Source organism: Monodon monoceros, unplaced genomic scaffold, assembly GCF_005190385.1.
Source record: "Monodon monoceros isolate NGI ecotype Baffin Bay Population unplaced genomic scaffold, NGI_Narwhal_1 Super_Scaffold_18, whole genome shotgun sequence".
Taxonomy (NCBI): domain Eukaryota; kingdom Metazoa; phylum Chordata; class Mammalia; order Artiodactyla; family Monodontidae; genus Monodon; species Monodon monoceros.
In genome coordinates this window covers 148,606,855-148,624,840 of record NW_021703774.1, presented here as the reverse complement: position 1 = coordinate 148,624,840, position 17,986 = coordinate 148,606,855, and the positions used below count along the sequence as shown (strand labels likewise).

The following is a 17,986-nucleotide window of genomic DNA, read 5'->3' as shown; positions in this document are numbered from 1 at the left end:
GACTCTGGGCTTTCACTACCGCGGCCCCGGGTTCTATCCCTGGTGGGGGAACTAAGACCTGCAAGCTGCACGAGGGCTTCAAAATAAAAACAAAACTCATTACCCACTTTCTAATATGCCTGAATTCAGAACAGCCCAATATAGGCCAAAACACACTTATAATGCCTAGTCCCGCTCTTAACTTTAGTCTTAAGGTATCCCAGGGATGAACACACCACAGTCCGAGAAGCACCAGTTCAGAGGAATGATTTCTAGGGCCTGGGAAGCCGGCTCCTCTGCTGTTCTTCCCAGCGACCTCAGGGCCGGAGCGGCGGCCCACTCTGTCCGTTCCCGCTTAGCCCGAAGACCAGTGGTCCTGACCGCGGAAAGAACGGCGCAGGCTGCAGCCCAGCCAGGGCAAGCCCCGGAACGAAGAGAAGAAATTGCCACTCGGGAGGCTAGAAAGCGGAGAGTCCGCGGCTCTGCCAGGCCCAAGAGGGAAGCCGGACCCTCGGCAGGAACACGCCGTGGAAGGGAGGGGAAAGAATGTCGGTGCAACACAACTCAGGGGAGCAACGGCTGGCGGAGGTCGGAACTCGGACTGTGGGCCGGAAGTGAGGAAGGCGGAGCTTATCCTGTTCCTGCAGACACTAGGCGGCCCTAGGGAGCGTCAGCCGGGGGAAGAGTGTCTGTGTAACACTGCGGGCTGAGCAGAGGGCGTGGGATGGGACGGGTGTCGGTATAGGAGCTCTCGGGAGGGACGGATATCGCTGTGACACTGCGGGGATGCTCTGAGGGGACGGGTGTCGGTGTGGCACCAGTGCTCGCTGAAGGAGCCGGCGGAACGGGGTGGTCATGGGGATGTGGGCGTCGCTGGACGCGATGTGGGAGATGTCGGCCGAGAAGCGTATCTTCGGGGCCGTGTTGCTCTTCTCCTGGACAGTGTATCTCTGGGAGACCTTCCTAGCACGGCGGCAGGTGAGCCTAGACAGGGCCCACCTGACCCCGACACCCGGCCAGCCCTAGGCCAGCCTCGGTCTCGACTCCAAGTCCCTGGATGATTGCTGCGGCCCCAGCACCGGCCTCGACCTTATGGGTCCCTACTGAGCCTCCTAACTTGGCCCGATGATGGGGTAGGCCTTGAGGGGATCTGGTGCTTCAGGACGTTTTCCGCAACGTGATCATGGGCCCCAGGCCGCTTAGGGTCTGGTGAAAGGGAAGGCAGGGCTGCCGCCTTTTCAGGCCTGAGCTCTTGTACCTGCCCCACAGCTTCCTAAGGATTCTCGGGCCCAGACTTACTTCCTTTATTTTTGGCAGCAACTCATAAACCTTCAGAAAGAAGATACTAAAATTTTATAATCACAACTTCCCCATGATATTTGTGTCATGCTCAACCACAGCACTGGGAAGCCATTTTCTGAAAATGAAGATTTCTCAGTCCTTCCAAAGACCTGAACTCTTTTCCCTTTAAAAAATAAAAAAGAAAAAAAAAGTGTATATTGTTGTTTTTGCCCAAAGAACATTTTCTTAAAGGCTTCTTTATTGTTTTTATTCAAACAATTAAACAGTAAAGTAGAAAGTGAAAGTTACTTAATAACAGTTCCCTGGAGATAATCACAATTAACAGTTTGATGGATTAGAGATATGAACTTTATTTATTTATTTATTTATTGGCCGCACCATGTGGCCTGCGGGATCTTAGTTCTCCCACCCTGGCGGGCAGTAGAAGCTCGGAGTCCTAAACACTGAACCACCAGGGAATTTCTGAGATCTGAACTTTTAAATGAGATAGATTTGAAGTTTAATTGACCACTTTATGGCAGTCTTTCACTGCTGGTTTTCTTCTGTGTTGGCACTGAATCAAGTCAACTGTAATGGTTAGGAAAACCTTTCTTTTTTTAACTGCTGGAACCTTTTCCTTGAGCACTACAGTCTTTTTCCTCTGCAAATTTCTTCTCTCAGATTACATTCTGTATGAATCTTTAAATTGAAAATTAAAAAATTTTCTATATCTGTCATTGTCTGGGTTATATCTAGATTTCTTTTTTTAGTCCAGGATATTCAAAGAGGTGTTAAGCTGTATAGCACTAGGTTCTCTGACTAGCTCTTAAGATAGCTTCATTAGTACAGAATGCTGTAGGCCTAGAGAAGATCCTTTGCAGAAAGTAAGCACACAGTATGTACTGTCTAAATTGGAGATGGGGTATTGAACATCTACCTACTTGTCTTACTTTAATAATAAGCCTAGTTACAGTAACTACTTTTCAATAATGTCTTCTTTCTTCAGTTATGCTTTCATGTAATGCCCTTTATCAAGTGTTTGGTAAGGTATCCAATAATAAATAGAGAATAGAGATTTATTGTAAAACCATTGTAGAAAATGCTGTCCATTATATTGTTTGGTATCTGTTCTCTGTATTATGTACCATGGGCTGAAATTACTTTCTAGAATTTGGTATAACGAGAAAGTTTGTCCTTCTTGAAGACCTGATCTGTTTCTGTCGTTCCTCAAATTTCCCTTAATTTGTCTTCTAGAATCAAATTTAATGACTAGCCACATTATCTGTTAAAACTCATGATTAGCATATTTACTTTCTTCGGTCCATGAATTTAGTTTCTATATTATAGGATGTATGCTATACCTGGAATGAGTAGTACTCTTTGTAATGTTACAATTTTGGTTTACCTCTGCAAACCAAAGTGTGTGACAGCTTTGATTTTAATTTCACCTAGTCAACTAGTTGCAGGTTCTCTCATGCTTTTACTCTCCTGCACGAGTTGTTTTAGTGGTCAGTGTACTTCATCAAACGCAGTATTTGTGTATGTATAAAGCAAATTCAACAGGCTTAAGTGACAAGTTAATGTTATAAACCAAAGTTTGATCGTAAATGACTTGTAATAAATAATGAGTTAGCTTGACTGTTTCCTTAAGGTGTTTTCTTCAAAATATTTCAGAGACGGATATATAAAACAACAACTCATGTACCACTGGAGTTAGGACAGATCATGGATTCAGAAACATTTGAGAAATCTCGACTGTATCAGCTGGATAAAAGTACTTTCAGCTTCTGGTCAGGACTCTATTCAGAGGTTGAAGGCACTGTGAGTAATTTACTTCTTGGGGAGACAGTCTGTCAACTTATTTAATACTTTGGAATGTTTATTTTCATTTTTGTGACACAAAAGAGGGTACACACCTACAAATCCCAGAATGCTTTCTTTACCTTTGTTATTGATGGTAATGAGTGTGGAGCAAAACAGGCAGAAACATAACTATTTAGGCAGTTGAAAACTGTAGAGTATGATAACTGTCACCCTGAGGCCAGGTATGAAAAAGAACTTTTTAAAAAAATATTTATTTATTTGGCTGCGTTGGGGCACGTGGGATCTTCATTGCTGCGTGCCGGGTCTTCCTTGCAACGTGCGAGATCTTTCAGTTACAGCATGCGAACTCTTAGTTGAGGCATGTGGGATCTAGTTCCCTGACCAGGGATTGTACCTGGGCTCCCTGCATTGGGAGCGCAGAGTCTTACACATCGGACCACCAGGGAAGTCTCAAAAACGAACCTTTTGTTGTAAGTTATTCTTGTAGCAATCCCAGCTCCTCTTCCTGCCTCTCAACTCTGTAACCTGTCCTCTACATTGTAGCCCAAGGAATACTGAAACACGATTCTGATCATGTTATTCTCCTACGTAAAACCTTTTGCTGGCCCGCTGTTTCCTTCAGGGTAAAGTCCAAATTTCTTGGCGTGCTTTATGAGGTCCTTTTGACCTGGCAGTTGCTTACTTGAGCCTCATCTTTTTATTCCTTACCCCAAATTCTTTCCGCTTCTTTGTTGTCCATCTCATACCCAGCTTGGTTTCTTATGACCTTGAGTCTTTTCACATGCTGGTATCTCCGTCTGGGGTGCCCTTCCTCTCCCACTTTGTCTCTCCTCTCTCACTGGGGCCTGATAAATCCCTACTGTTCCATTAGGATCCAGCTGAGACATCATCTCTTCTAAGAAACCGTCTGAAACTTCCCCATCCCTCAGGTCTGGATAAAGTAGCATCCCATCATTATTCCTATCAGAGTACTTAGCATATTGTATTGAATTTGCCTGTTTAGCTGACAGACTGGTAGTTCCCTAAAGATAGGGTACTTTAAAGTCTTGTTCATCATTTTATACCTAGTACCTGACACATAATAAGCACATAATTCATATGTATTGAATGAAATAATGAGTGACAGATAATTTTTACTTAGTAAAACAGGGCCAGTCTTCCCCCATGCTAAAAGAAGAGAGGCTGTAAAGTACAGAGCCATGTTTCTCAGTCTTCTTTTCATGATCTCCCCTGGCCCCTGACCCTGGTACCATTTTAGCCAATTTTCCTAGTTGCCCCTCCATGAAATTTTAATACCAGAGATATACTGTATGTCTGTTTCTGGTGTGTGTGTGTGTGTGTGTGTGTGTGTGTGTGTGTGTGTGTGTGTGCTTTACACATAAAATGAATAAGATTCCCCCTGGTGTGTGTGTGTGTGTGTGTGTGTGTGTGTGTGTGCTTTACACATAAAATGAGTAAGATTCCCCCTGCCACCACAGACCAGTTCTTGGTTTTCTACCCCTAAGAACAACTGAAAGTGCATGGCGTTGAGGTTGACAGCTGACTCTGAATTCAGGTGGTTTGAGTTTGAGTCTCAGCTGTACCATACCAGCTATGAGACCTCAGTCAAGTCACTCAACATTTCTGTGCCTCGGTTTTCTGTTAAAATCGTATGGTAATAATAGTTCCTCATTCATAGTGTTGGCGAGAGGACTAAAAATTAGTTAATATATGTAGGATGCTTAGAATAGTGCTGGATCTGCAGTAAGTGCTCCAGAAGCATTGGCTATTGTGTTTTTATTTATTTTTGGCTGCATTGGGTCTTCGTTGCTGCGCGGGCTTTCTCTTGTTGGGGTGAACGGGGACTACTCTTCGTTGCGGTGCGCGGGCCTCTCATTGCGGTGGCTCCTCTTGCCGCGGAACACAGGCTCTAGGCGTGCAGGCTTCAGTAGTTGTGGCTCGCGGGCTCTAGAGCGCAGGCTCAGTAGTTGTGGTGCACAGGCTTAGTTGCTCCTTGGCACGTGGGATCTTCCTGGACCAGGGCTCGAACCCGTGTCCCCTGCCTTGGCGGGTGGACTCCCAACCACTGTGCCACCACGGAAATCCCTTGTTGAAATTTTTAAGGGCTACAAAATAGTGCAATATAAAGTGATATAAACATGAATAGAATCCAGAAGTTTATATTAATGAAAAATGGGTATATATTCTTTTTAAAAAATAAACTATTTTTTAGAGCAGTTTTAGGTTGACAGCAAATTTAAGCAGAAAGTACAGAGCGTTCCCATATACCCCATGCCCCCACATATGTGCAGAACTCTCCCACTGTCAATGTCCCGCGTCACAGTGGTGCATTTGTTAGAAAAGATGAACCTACACTGACACATCATTATAACTCAAAATCCATAGTTTACATTACCATCGCCTTTGGCGTTTTCCATTCTATAGGTTTGGACAAAAATATAATGACTTGTATTCACCATTACAGTGCCATACAGAATAGCTTCACTGTCCTAAAAATCCTCTGTGCTCTGCCTATTCATCCCTGCCTCCCCGCTAATCCTCGGCGTCAACTCATCTTTTTGTCATTCCCATAGTTTTGCCTTTTCCAAAATTTTATATAGTTGGAATCATATAGTTTATAGCCTTTACGAATTGGCTTCTTTCACTTAGTAATATGCACTTAAGAGTCTCCCATGTCTTTGCATGGCTTGACTTTATATTCTTTCTGAAAAAATGCTCTGTCATAATTCCTCCAGAACTCTTTTAGGTCCCTCAGTACCACTAAGAGAAAGATTCCTAAATTGATAATAAGGTTGTAGGTACTTTCACCGTAAGCATGTTTGCTGTAGACAGCTTTGCTGTAAGCATTTTCACCACATAACCAATTGACTGTAAGGCAACTTTGCAGTAAAAGATAAAATAATGAAAAATAAAAGAGGGACATTAAAAAGGACATAAACACGTAAAATGAATAACAAAATTAAAAAGACTTTATTGCAAAATACAAAACATTTGAATACATTTAAAATGTGTGTGGATTCATGACAATACTGCACAAATAACTGATTTTATTTTGTGAATTGTACCTAAGCACTTGTCTTCCAAGTCTTCTGTTCATAGCATTTTATACAGTTTTTTTCTTGTTGATTTGTCTCATCGTTCAGCATTGCACTTTTTCTTTTTTGCTAAAACTTCTTCCTTTGTTAAGAGAAGTATCAGTTTTCAAATACTAGGAGGCATATTTGTAACTGAGCTCTGTATTGCGTTGTGAAAGCCTCTATACCATAGTTCGTTCTTGGTATGTAGTCAAATGTCCACTGATAGATGTTCCGAAGCTCTATGGGAAATGTGGGTTCAACTTTGCACCTTGGAGACCTCTTTCTCCTCCAAAGTAGTGTGTTTCAAAGTAAGAAACCAACTCTTGGGGCACATCATCTGTCAGCTCAATAAAGTCATCAATAACATCGCTAACTGGAGGATATACTAACCGTTGAAACCAAACTGTCAACCCCAAAACTGTCAACCAGTTATTTTATCTTTCACAGCAAAATTTCCTTACAGCCGTTTGGTTATGCAGCGAAAATGTTTGCAGCAAGGTATTTAAGGCAAAGAAGCTTATGGCAAAGATACAGACATGTAAAAATAATTGAGATTGGCTACCATAATTGCTTCCTCACTTAAAGAGAAGAAACTGGCTGTTTGTAGCTTTGTTAAATGATTACAAAATTGTCTAGTTAGTCACAAAATTTGCATTGACAAATATTGAATACTAAGACTAGTGTGGTTAAAGCAAAGACTCAGAGAAATTAAATGGCTTGCCCATATAATGGCCAGGTGACACTCACTGCTAAATGGGAGAACTGAATTTCAAACTCTGCTCTTCTGAGTCTTTAAAATTACACAGAAGAAACCATTTTTGAAACTCTAGGGACTGCAACATGAAGGTGCTAAATTTATCCTTGGGGAATTAGTAAACTACATTTTCCATTAGATAGGAAGTATTTTGTGTTACTTTGAAATCCTGTTCTGTTTGAAAACAATTTCATTAATTCCTATTTTGTGTTGATTAAAATTAATTGGTTTGTAAGCTTTGGTCACAAAGAACAAGTGCAAAGATTAATTTAGACTTTTTTTTTTGCCATGGTACTTTCTACCTGAGGGAACATAAGAGGCCCTTGTGACAAATTACAGATGCCACTGTTCACACAAATGTGACAGAGCACCCAGAGATAAAATGTCCCCCCTTTCTGAGACAAACTTTCCTGATATCTCATAGGTGTCAATAAAGAGCCCTCTCAAGAAATGGAATGACTGGGGAGTAGAGTAGGGCAGAGTAGAAAAGTTCAAATTACAGCTTCTCCAATTTCTGCTTGTTTCTGAGTCAGCAGTTTAGCCTCTTTGAGTCTCATTTTTTCTCCTCTTTAAGAGGAGAAGAAGATAGATATTAAACCACATTTCATATGTTTTGTGGCAGGGACTGAGTAAGATAATGTAATGAAGCAATTAGTATAGTACTCAACACATAGCAATTACTTAGTCACTGGGTTTCTCTGGGCAAGTTACTTTAACATTTCTGAGTTTCAGTTGCCTTATCTGTAAAATCGAGATGACTATGCTCCCTGCCCTGCCTGCTTCTCAAGACTTTAGTGAAATAATATATGTGGAAGCACAGGACTTGTTTTCGCAGGCATCATTAGTTCTTTTTACAGGACATCCTATCAATACAGAGAAACTTTACTGTTCACTGTGTTTTGTTTTTTATTCCCCAAAGCATGCTAAGCAAGTTTGCAATAGCAGTTTCCAAATGCATTCATAGATGCATTCAAAGTTCATATTAAAGGTACCCTTGATACTTACTTAAAAGCTGGACTTTTGGAACTTCCCTGGTGGCGCAGTGGTTAAGAATCCACCTGCCAATGCAGGGGACATGGGTTCAAGCCCTGGTCCGGGAATATCCCACATGCCGCGGAGCAGCTAAGCCCGTGCGCCACAACTACTGAGCCTGCACTCTAGAGCCCGCGAGCCACAACTACTGAAGCCTGAGTGCCTAGAGCCCGTGCTCTGCAACAAGAGAAGCCACCGCAATGAGAAGCCTGCACACCACAACGAAGAGTAGCCCCCACTCGCTGCAACTAGAGAAAGCCCACGTGCAGCAAAGAAGACCCAACGCAGCCAAAAAAAAAAAAAAAAGCTGGACTTTCAATAGTAGGTGTTCCAGCCTTTCCCCCAAAGCATTATAAATCCTTAATTCTGCATTGTTTATTAGTATTGAGAATAGGATGAAGGAAATGCCATCCCAAGTCAATTAGTTCAACAAGTGGAGCATGTACCACATACAGTGGTGCCAAAGCATGTCTTCTGGGAAAACAGTTTATATCCAAGATTGAGTTAGTTGAAGTAAAGTGGAAATAGCTGGATGTAGAGTTAAGGGGCCTTTAAAAAGGCAGTCTATTAAAACAGTGATTTTCAAACTTTGGTGTACATCACATTTAACTGGAGACTGACTCTTAGGCCCCACTTCCAGTTTCTGATTCAGTAGTTCTGGAGTGGAGGCTGAGACTTTTCATTTCTAGCATGTTCCCAGCGACGCTGATGCTGCTGTCCAGAGACCATATTTGTGACCCATGGTATTGTATCAATCCCCTGCATACTGGTAAAAGTCTAAGAGATGAATAGCATCAAGTATGAGTGTGATTGTGGGGAAATAAGAATGTTCAAGTATGGCTAATGGGAGTGTAAATTGATGTAAACACTTTAAAGAAAAAGCTGATAATGCCAAATAGAGTTAAAACTCACCATATATTGGTCTAAAAAGGTGTAGAGTATAAAAAGTAAGTTGTAGAATGATAAATACAATATGATGTCATTTATATGTGTATATATTTATATTCTTTTTTAAAAAAAATTTTTTTAAATAAATTTATTTATTTATTTATTTTTGGCTGCGTTGGATCTTTGTTGCTGCGCGCGGGCTTTCTCTAGTTGCGGCGAGCAGGGGCTACTCTTTATTGTGGTGCACAGGCTTCTCATTGCAGTGGCTTCTCTTGTTACGGAGCACGGGCTCTAGGTGCTCGGGCTTCAGTAGTTGTGGCATGCAGGCTCAGTAGTTGTGGCTCGTGGGCTGAGAGCGCAGGCTCAGTAGTTGTGGCGCATGGGCTTAGTTGCTCCGCGACATGTGGGATCTTCCCGGACCAGGGCTCAAACCCGTGTCCCCTGCATTGACAGACTGATTCTTAACCACTGCGCCACCAGGGATGTCCCTATGTGTGTGTGTGTGTGTGTGTGTGTGTGTGTGTGTGTGTGTGTGTGTGTATTCTTAAAAAGCATATGTAAACCGCTTTATTATTTATGGATACATATATAAAAATGGAAAGTAGATTGGAAGGACACCTAAGAAATATATAATAGCGCCCAAACCCCTCAAAGCCACAAGGAACCATGTCTGAACGGATGGGAATATTGTGCTTCTAACCAAGGAGTGTGATCACACTCCGGGGCTCCACAAGTGAAGAAACAGTACGTTGACTCCTCTGGGCAAAATGATTCCACGAACTTGGTATCTGTTGTGAGAAGTCGTGTTTTGTAAGCATGTATTCTTTTCACATTTTAAGAGCTGCTTCCTCGTTCATATGTCTTATTGGTTTGGTGAATATCTGTGTTCGCTTTATCTGCCCAAGACAAAGGGTGGTGCTGAGAAAGTGCCTTACTCCTATGATACCCTGACTCCTACCTCAGGATTCACTTTTTCCTGACCCAGGAAAAGGCTCTGATAGCTCATTCTGTCCCCCAACATGGTAGGTGGGCATGACTCTGTACTTATACCAATACTAATACTTTGTCCTAACCAAGAGGCTATTTCCTTTCAAGGAAAAGCCAGCTATGGAGCCATAAAGCCTGGCTCAAATTCCATTTCTTTCACTTGTTAGCTGTGGGATTTTTGACACGTTGCTTAGCCTTTCTAAGCTTAGTTCCTGATTATTAAGGTCTTTTGACAAAAGTTTTTTTTTTTCTCTAAACAGTTTTATTGAGGTAAATTAACAAATCATACAGTTCATCCATATAAAGTGTACAGGCAAAAACCTTTTAACAGTGTAAACTTAGTATCTCAATTGGTTTGTTTCTGTCTAAATGCATATTTTATCCTAAATAAGATCTCTCTTTTTTTTTAACGTACTTTCATATGATAGTTTCTAGTACTGCTTCAATGTGACCAACATGTGCTTTGTTTTATAGCTTATTCTTCTCTTTGGAGGAATCCCTTATCTCTGGAGACTCTCTGGGCGGTTCTGTGGCTATGCTGGCTTTGGACCAGAATATGAGGTATGTCATTCATTAGCATATATTTGTCAGTCTTTCTTTTTCCTTGGCCAGCTTTCTACTAAAGTTAATTTTTTGGCTCCTACCGTTATTAGGCTTCTCTGTCTCTGCAGTCCTTGTTGACCTGTGTTAGCATAATGCAAGTTACTGTAGCAAACCCCAGAATTTCAATGGCTTATTACAGTAGTTTATTTCTTAATCACATAATAACCCAGTGTGAGTATTTTGGGTGTCAGCAGGTGACATCTTTTATGTGGTAAGTCAGAGACCCAGTCTCTTCTTATATGGCTCTGCCATTCCCTAAGTGCCCCTAGGTTCTCTGCATCCAACAGGCAGATGGAATGAGAGGGTGGAGAAAGTACATCCTCTTCTTAACTCCCTTGGCTCCGAAGTGATACCTGTCCTTTGCATTCACATTTCATTGGTGAGCCAGTCATTTAGTCTCAGATGCAAGAGAGCTGAGTGATGTAGTCTCTGGTAAGCAGCTGCTTCTTGGGAACAACTCTATGAAAGGGGAAGCATGAATTATGTTGAACTCACGCTAAGCAGATACCCTGTGCCACACATGCTTAGCAGATACTTTCAACAGAGACAGAGAGTATACCTCTTAGAATCTCCACTGAGCTGCTTGAGTTGACTGCCCACTCTTCCAGGAATTCCAGTTATTGGAATCAAAGCCTTCGACCTGAGACTTTCTGCCTGTAACGGATGCTGGGACACTGCTTTTGACTTTTTCTTGGAAATTGCCAAGTCTGTTCTCTCCTTCCTGATTGTTTATTTGAAATGATGGGTCTTATCTATACATGTAGGTACCTTGGGCTTTAATTCAGCTCATCCTGTATCCCTTTTCTGTGTACCGTTTTCTAAAGGAGCCAAACATCTTTAAGACCTCTTCTTCCTGTGATATCTCTGTATCTTCATAGACTCTGTCCTGACCTGCTATATGCGCTGTTAGAGTTTAATTGCATGTTCTCTGTATTGTTTCATAAAAAATTTAAGGTGGTTTTGTATAAACATGACTGGCTCCTATTTTAGTTCCCATCTTCAATGTCACTTTCTCAGAGAGGCCTTCTCTGACCACGCTCATCTAGAATAGCATCCCTCTGTCACTCTTCTTTTTTTTTTCTCCCCCAGCCGAGCCACGTGGCTTGTGGGATCTTAGTTCCTCAACCAGGGATTGAACCCAGGCCCTTGGCAGTGATAGCGCACAGTCCTAACCACTGGACTGCCGGGGGATTCCCCCTCTGTCACTCTTTAGTGAAGCATATCACCTTATTTTATTTTCTTTATAGAGGCACTTACCACTATTTGCATTTATCTTACTGTTTATTCGTTTACTTTTTATCTGTCACCCTGACAAGACTTTTAAGCTCCAAGGGGACAGAGACCTTACATATTTTCTTCACTGCTGTGACTTGTGCCTAAAACAATGCCAGTCATGGTGTAGGTACTCCATAAGTATTTGTTGAACGAATAAACCCAATTTATATACATACATATAAAAATATTCCTTACGTTAATGGGGCATATTTTATATAATGTTCTGAGACATTATTTTTGTATTTAACAATGCTTTAGAGATCTCTTCCTGTCTGTTTATATAGATCTTTGTTTTCTTTAATGGCTGCATGGTACTGGCAGTCCTCACTCTGCACAGTTCTGATATACACACATTTCACTTACCATGGTTTAGTTAGTAACACCAGTCCCTCAGCAGGTTCAAATTTCAGTTACCACAGTATGTTACAGGCATAACTGCATAAAGTACAAGTTCCCTGCTAGCTCTTCAGTTCACAGATCACTGTGCAAATAACAGATGCTCATGCAGTGACCAATCATGTCACTCTTTTCAAATTCTGCTGCACATCTGCTATTCAGTGATTCGGAGCGTGCAGTCGTCTTGCCTCCTGGTCTCCCGGCTATACATCCACATGACATTTTACAAAGATGGATCACTGAAAGAGGGAATTGGCCAACAAAGATGAAAGTGTAGCAAAGAAATGGAAGATGATAACACTGGAATTGAAATTCAAATCTAGGAACTTCCCTGGCAGTCCAGTGGTTAAGACTCCACGCTTCCACTCAGGGGGCATGGGTTCAATCCCTAGCTGATGTACTAAGATCCTGCATGCCGTGCGGCGCGGCCAGAAAAAAGAAAAAGAAATTCAAATCTAATGTACATGGTACAGAGGAAACAGCTGACCACATTCCCACCTGAAACAAGCTTTTTTGGTTTTTGTTGTTTCATAATGTATGAAGCACTAAAATGCCCTTTCCCTGGATCCTCACCAGTACTTATATACATGATTTTTAACTTTTGCCAGTCAGGGAAAAAATGTTATTGTGCTGTTATTTCATACAACTTATTGAATGGAACTTGTTGAATGGAAAAGTCACTTATGAAGCAACATAAGTAAGTAAAAGTGTGTGTGAATATCCATACAGATTTTTAATATAACTAGTGTCCTGGTGATGAACATTTAGATTGGTTCAATCTTCCTCCCTCCCTCCCTTCCTCCCTCTCTGCCTTCCTTCCTTCCTTTCTTCCTCCGCCCGCCTTCCCCAGCTCCCTTCCTTCCTATGTTGGGTCTTCGTTGCTGCACGCGAGCTTTCTCTAGTTGTGGCGAGCGGGGGCTACTCTTCGTTGCAGTGCATGGGCTTCTCATTGCAGTGGCTTCTCTTGTTGCGGAGCACAGGCTCTAGGTGCTTGGGCTTCAGTAGTTGTGGCACATGGGCTTAGTAGTTGTGGCACACAGGCTTAGTTGCTCCGCAGCATGTGGGACCTTCCTGGACCAGGGATCGAACCCGTGTCCCCTGCATTGACAGGTGGACTCTTAACCACCGTGCCACCAGGGAAGTACAGTTCAATTTTTCTTAATTGCATACACTCGTGCCCATCCTTGTACACATGTCGTTGTGCACATATTCCACATCTATAAGAAGTCTGAAATAGTATATACCAAAATTCCAAAATGGTTTTCTCGGGAGAGAATTTTGGCAATTTTTATTTCCTTATTTTTGCTTATCTCTTAAGAAAATTCAGCAATGAACATCTACTTCTCATATAATTAAAACCAATTTCTTCACTAGAAAAAGAAGAAGAAGAAAACTAAGTGGACCTCAGCTTATCCTTAGGCATAGGCAATGTGTCTTTTGGCAGGACTTTCTGCTTTCCAAACTACCAACAAATGGTCTTATAATCAGTGTCCTTATTTTTTGACAGTGATATTTGGCCCAGCCTTTTTCAGCAGGTAATCAACTTAATGACTCAGGATGCTCCAGAGTTCTGTTGCCACATTATACATATAAGATGGAATGAATAGGTTCATCTCAGACAAGAGGTGAACTGTGCCATCAGGATGTTTTGGTCTGGATCACTCTGCCCTCATGGCGCAGCACTTTATAATGTTCTGTGTCCTGGAGTCTTCAAGTGTTCACTGATAGGGCTAGAGCCCAGATCTTGTTGCCTTTGAGAAACTATGAGTCAAAACTCCTTCCCCTCACTGCCCAGTAGATCTTATTCCTAGGATATTTTCTCCTTCCTGAATTAGAATTAGAGATCTTCTGAGAAAAACTCCTGGAAGTTTGTGTATTCTCCAACTTCCCCAGTGTGACTGTCACAGCTCCTTTTTTTCAGGTAGAATATCTTCCTTAACTCGGTCACCTGTCTAAACTCCAGCTCACAGTTGTCTGTTAGGAGTAGAAGGGTCTTAGAGAAGAGTAGTGAAAAGTAGCATTTTGGGGTTGGATTATGAAAATCTTTAAAAGTATAATGAGTTTGCAGTCTTATAGAGCAGTGGTCCCCAACCTTTTTGGCACCCGGGACCGGTTTCATGGAAGACAATTTTTCCATGGATGGGGTGGGGGGACAATGGGGAATGGTTTCAGGATGATTCAGGAGCATTACATTTTTTTTTAAAAATTAATTTATTTATTTAGATTATGTTGGGTCTTCGTTGCTGCGCGTGGGCTTTCTCTAGTTCTGGCGAGCCGGAGCTACTCTTTGTTGCGGTGCGCGGGCTTCTCATTGTGGTGGCTTCTCTTGTTGCGGAGTACAGGCTCTAGGCACGTGGGCTCAGTAGTTGTGGCTTGCGGGCTCTAGGGCGCAGGCTCAGTAGTTGTGGCGCATGGGCTTAGTTGCTCCTTGGCATGTGGGATCTTCCTGGACCAGGGCTCGAACCCATGTCCCCTGCATTGGCAGGCGGATTCTTAACCACTGAGGCACATTACGTTTATTGTGCACTTTATTTCTATTGTTATTACATTGTAAAATATAATGAAATAATTATACAAGTCACCATAATGCAGAAACAGTGGGAGCCCTGAGCTTGTTTTCCTGCAACTGGATGATCCCATCTGGGGGTGACGGGAGACAGTGACACACGAAGTGTGTTGCTTATGTCCATCTACTCTGTGATCTCGTTTTGGTTGCTGTCACTGCAGAAAACCCTGCTTCACAAAGACAGGATGTTGGAAATGGAAGCAGGCTTTTCAGTGCTTTTGTGTCAGTCTCAGGATATTCCACCTTGATTTTCATCCAGAATGTATGGAGATTTGAAGTTGTCTTAAACACACTTTTAAGGCCACTGTCATTTACGATCTCAAGCAGTTGATCCTCTTCTAGCACAGACAAAGTTAGTTCACCTGGCTTATTCACAAATGGGTTGCAAATCCATTCCTTGCCAGTTCGGGGGTCTTTTGTGGTTGGGAAGTAATGCTCAAACTCTTTTGAAAGCTGAGATAAGTGATCATGCACCAGCTGGGAGAAAGAAGGCCCTCGCTCAGTCTCTTTCAAGATCTCTGCTAATGTTTGAAACATGTCAGAAATCCCAGTGTTCACTTGTCGACCCCATAATTCCAGTTTGGCTCTGAATGCAGCCACTTTATCTGTCGACTTGAGCACAGTTGTTCTCCCCTGAAGTGACAGATCGAGTTCGTTGAGCAGGTTGAATATGTCACACAAGTAAGCAAGTTTTGTGACCCATTCTGTGTCAGTGAAATGTGCTGCCAGTGGGGACTGTTTTTCTAAAAGAAATTTCTGGAGCGGCTCTCGTTACCTCAAAAACTCTGGCCAGTGATCTACCTTTAGAAAGCCATCTCACTTCTGTGTATAAGGGAAGACATGGGACTTCCTTGGTAGGCTAGTGGTTAAGAATCCACCTTCCAGGGCTTCCCTGGTGGCGCAGTGGTTGAGAATCAGCCTGCCAATGCAGGGGACATGGGTTCGAGCCCTGGTCTGGGAAGATCCCACATGCCATGGAGCAACTGGACCCGTGAGCCACAATTACTGAGCCTGTGCGTCTGGAGCCTGTGCTCCACAACAAGAGAGGCCGCTATAGTGAGAGGCCTGCGCATTGCGATGAAGAGTGGCCCCCGCTTACCACAACTAGAGAAAGCCCTTGCACAGAAACGAAGACCCAACACAGCCATAAATAAATAAATTTAAATAAATCATATCTTTAAAAAAAAAGAATCCACCTTCCAATGCAGGGGACGCGAGTTTGCTCCCGGGTCAGGGAACTAAGATCCCACATGCCGCAGGGCAACTGAGCCCTTGCGCTGTGGATCCCGTGTGCCACAACTAGAGAGAAGCCCACACGCCGCAACTAAGACCCAACTCAGCCAAATAAATAAAGAAAAAAATATATTTTTTTTTTAAAAAAGGAGAAGACGTGTGTGCTCTGCATCCATCTCCTCACAGAGCTGCACGAACAGACGTGAGTTAAGGGCACGTCCTTTAATGTGGTTGATAATTTTAATCACATCCTGCAAAATGTTGTTAAGTTCAGGTGACATTTTTCAGCTAGCCAGCAGTTCTCTATGGATGACACAGTGCGTAGACTCACATTCAGAAGTGACCTCTTTGACCCGAGTAGTGAAACCAGAAAGCCGTCCAGCCGTGGCAGCCGCTCTGTCCATGCATATACCGACACAAAATGACCAATTCAGTTTTCCTGATATGTAATCGTTCAGAGACTTGAATAGTTCCGCAGCTGTGGTGCTGGTTGGCAACAAAAGTGCACATAACATACCCTCATGCACACCTTCCTGAAAAATATATTGCACAAAAACAAGCATTGTTGCCTTGTTGTCAACATCGGTAGACTCCTCAACCTGGATTGCGTACCATGGTGACTCATTAATGCTCTCTAACAATTGTGCCTCAATATCCTCTGCTATTTCATCAATTCGTCTAGTTGTGGTGCTAGCCGAAAGAGGAACACGTGCCACCTTTTGAACTGCAGCCTCTCCTAAAAGTTCATGACAAATGTCCTGAGCAGCAGGCAGGATCAACTCTTCACCAGTAGTAAAGGGCTTCTTAGCTTTAGCCATGCGGTTAGCCACTAAGAGTGATGCTCTCAGTGCAGACACATTTGATGAAGTGGTGGCCTTCAATAATTGCTTCTGTTCTTCGTGTTCATGGTTTTTTTCCTTTGAAAATCTCCAGAGGCTTGTCTTTCAGTGCAGGTGCTTGGTCTCCATGTGGCGAAGCAGTTTTGAAGGTTTCATGGCTTCATTGGATAGCCGGTGGCCACATATTATATAAAGCAGGCTTGGAGAATGTGAATCCCCTGTTGCAATGAACCCGTAATTTAAGTAGGACTCTTGGTATTTTCTTTTAAATGTAGCTTTCTTTTTGTTGGCAGTCTTAGAGTCTTCTGCTGTCTCATCACTGGGTCTTTCCCCCTTTCCAAAGAAGCTCTCCAGTGACGTTTGTTTTTTTACTCATCCTGGCTAGGGTTAGCTTGTGGGCTTACCAAAACTGTGGCTGAGACAAGTGCGCAGTGTGGGAAAGAGGCATGGATGGAAGTAGATAAATTAATGGGCAGGCCACGCGCAGACTAAAACGTATCGGATTCTGACTTAAAGCCTGCCACTAGATGCAGCTGTACAATTGATGTACATCAACTCACTTGCCACAATAAAGCCTGCCACCCGGTGCTTAATTGTTGCTTGCCACTCACTGATAGGGTTTTGATATGAGTCTGCAAGCAATTGATTTATCATGGTCTCTGTGCAGTCAAACCTCTCTGCTAATGATAATCTATATTTGCCGTTGTTCTCCACTGCTAGCATCACTGCCTCAGCTCCACCTCAGATTATCAGGCATTAGATTCTCATAAGGAGTGCACAGCCTAGAGCCCTCACATGCATAGTTCACAGTAGGGTTCGCTGCTCTGGGAATCTAGTGCTGCAGCTGATCTGAACAGGAGGCGGAGCTCAGGCGGTAATGCGAGCAATGGGGAGCGGCTGTAAATACAGATGAAGCTTCACTCGCTCCCCCACTGCTCACCTCCTGCTGTGTGGCCTGGTTCCTAACAGGCCACAGACCACTACTGGTCTGTGGCCCCGGGGTTGGGGACCCCTGTTAGAGAGCCATTATGAGCTTTTAAAGTAGAGAAGTGGAGTTCTAGATTCATCTGGTGTGTATGTAGGATGGATCGAAAGGGGAGGGATTGATATTAGGCAGGGGGACCATTTAAGAGGCTGTTTTACTGTTTAAGGCAAAACAATTTACAATGCTCTTGGAATCTTAGTGTTTTAAGGAGGGAATAAGCCTACCGATTGGGGAATTAGACTTCCTGTTCATCTTCTTTAAGAAGAA

General features: G+C 42.9%; 1 protein-coding gene across 1 annotated transcript in view; it reads left to right on the top strand.

Annotated features, from left to right (window-relative positions):
• Positions 1–820: 820 nt before the first annotated feature.
• ZMPSTE24 (zinc metallopeptidase STE24) overlaps positions 821–17,986 on the top strand; it is a 47,984-nt gene continuing 30,818 nt past the window's right edge. The window contains exons 1-3 of the mRNA XM_029230271.1: positions 821–957; positions 2,935–3,081; positions 10,297–10,383. Coding sequence (XP_029086104.1) covers positions 835–957; positions 2,935–3,081; positions 10,297–10,383 — 357 coding nt within the window. The 5' untranslated portion in view covers positions 821–834. The remainder of the gene's footprint in view (positions 958–2,934; positions 3,082–10,296; positions 10,384–17,986) is intronic.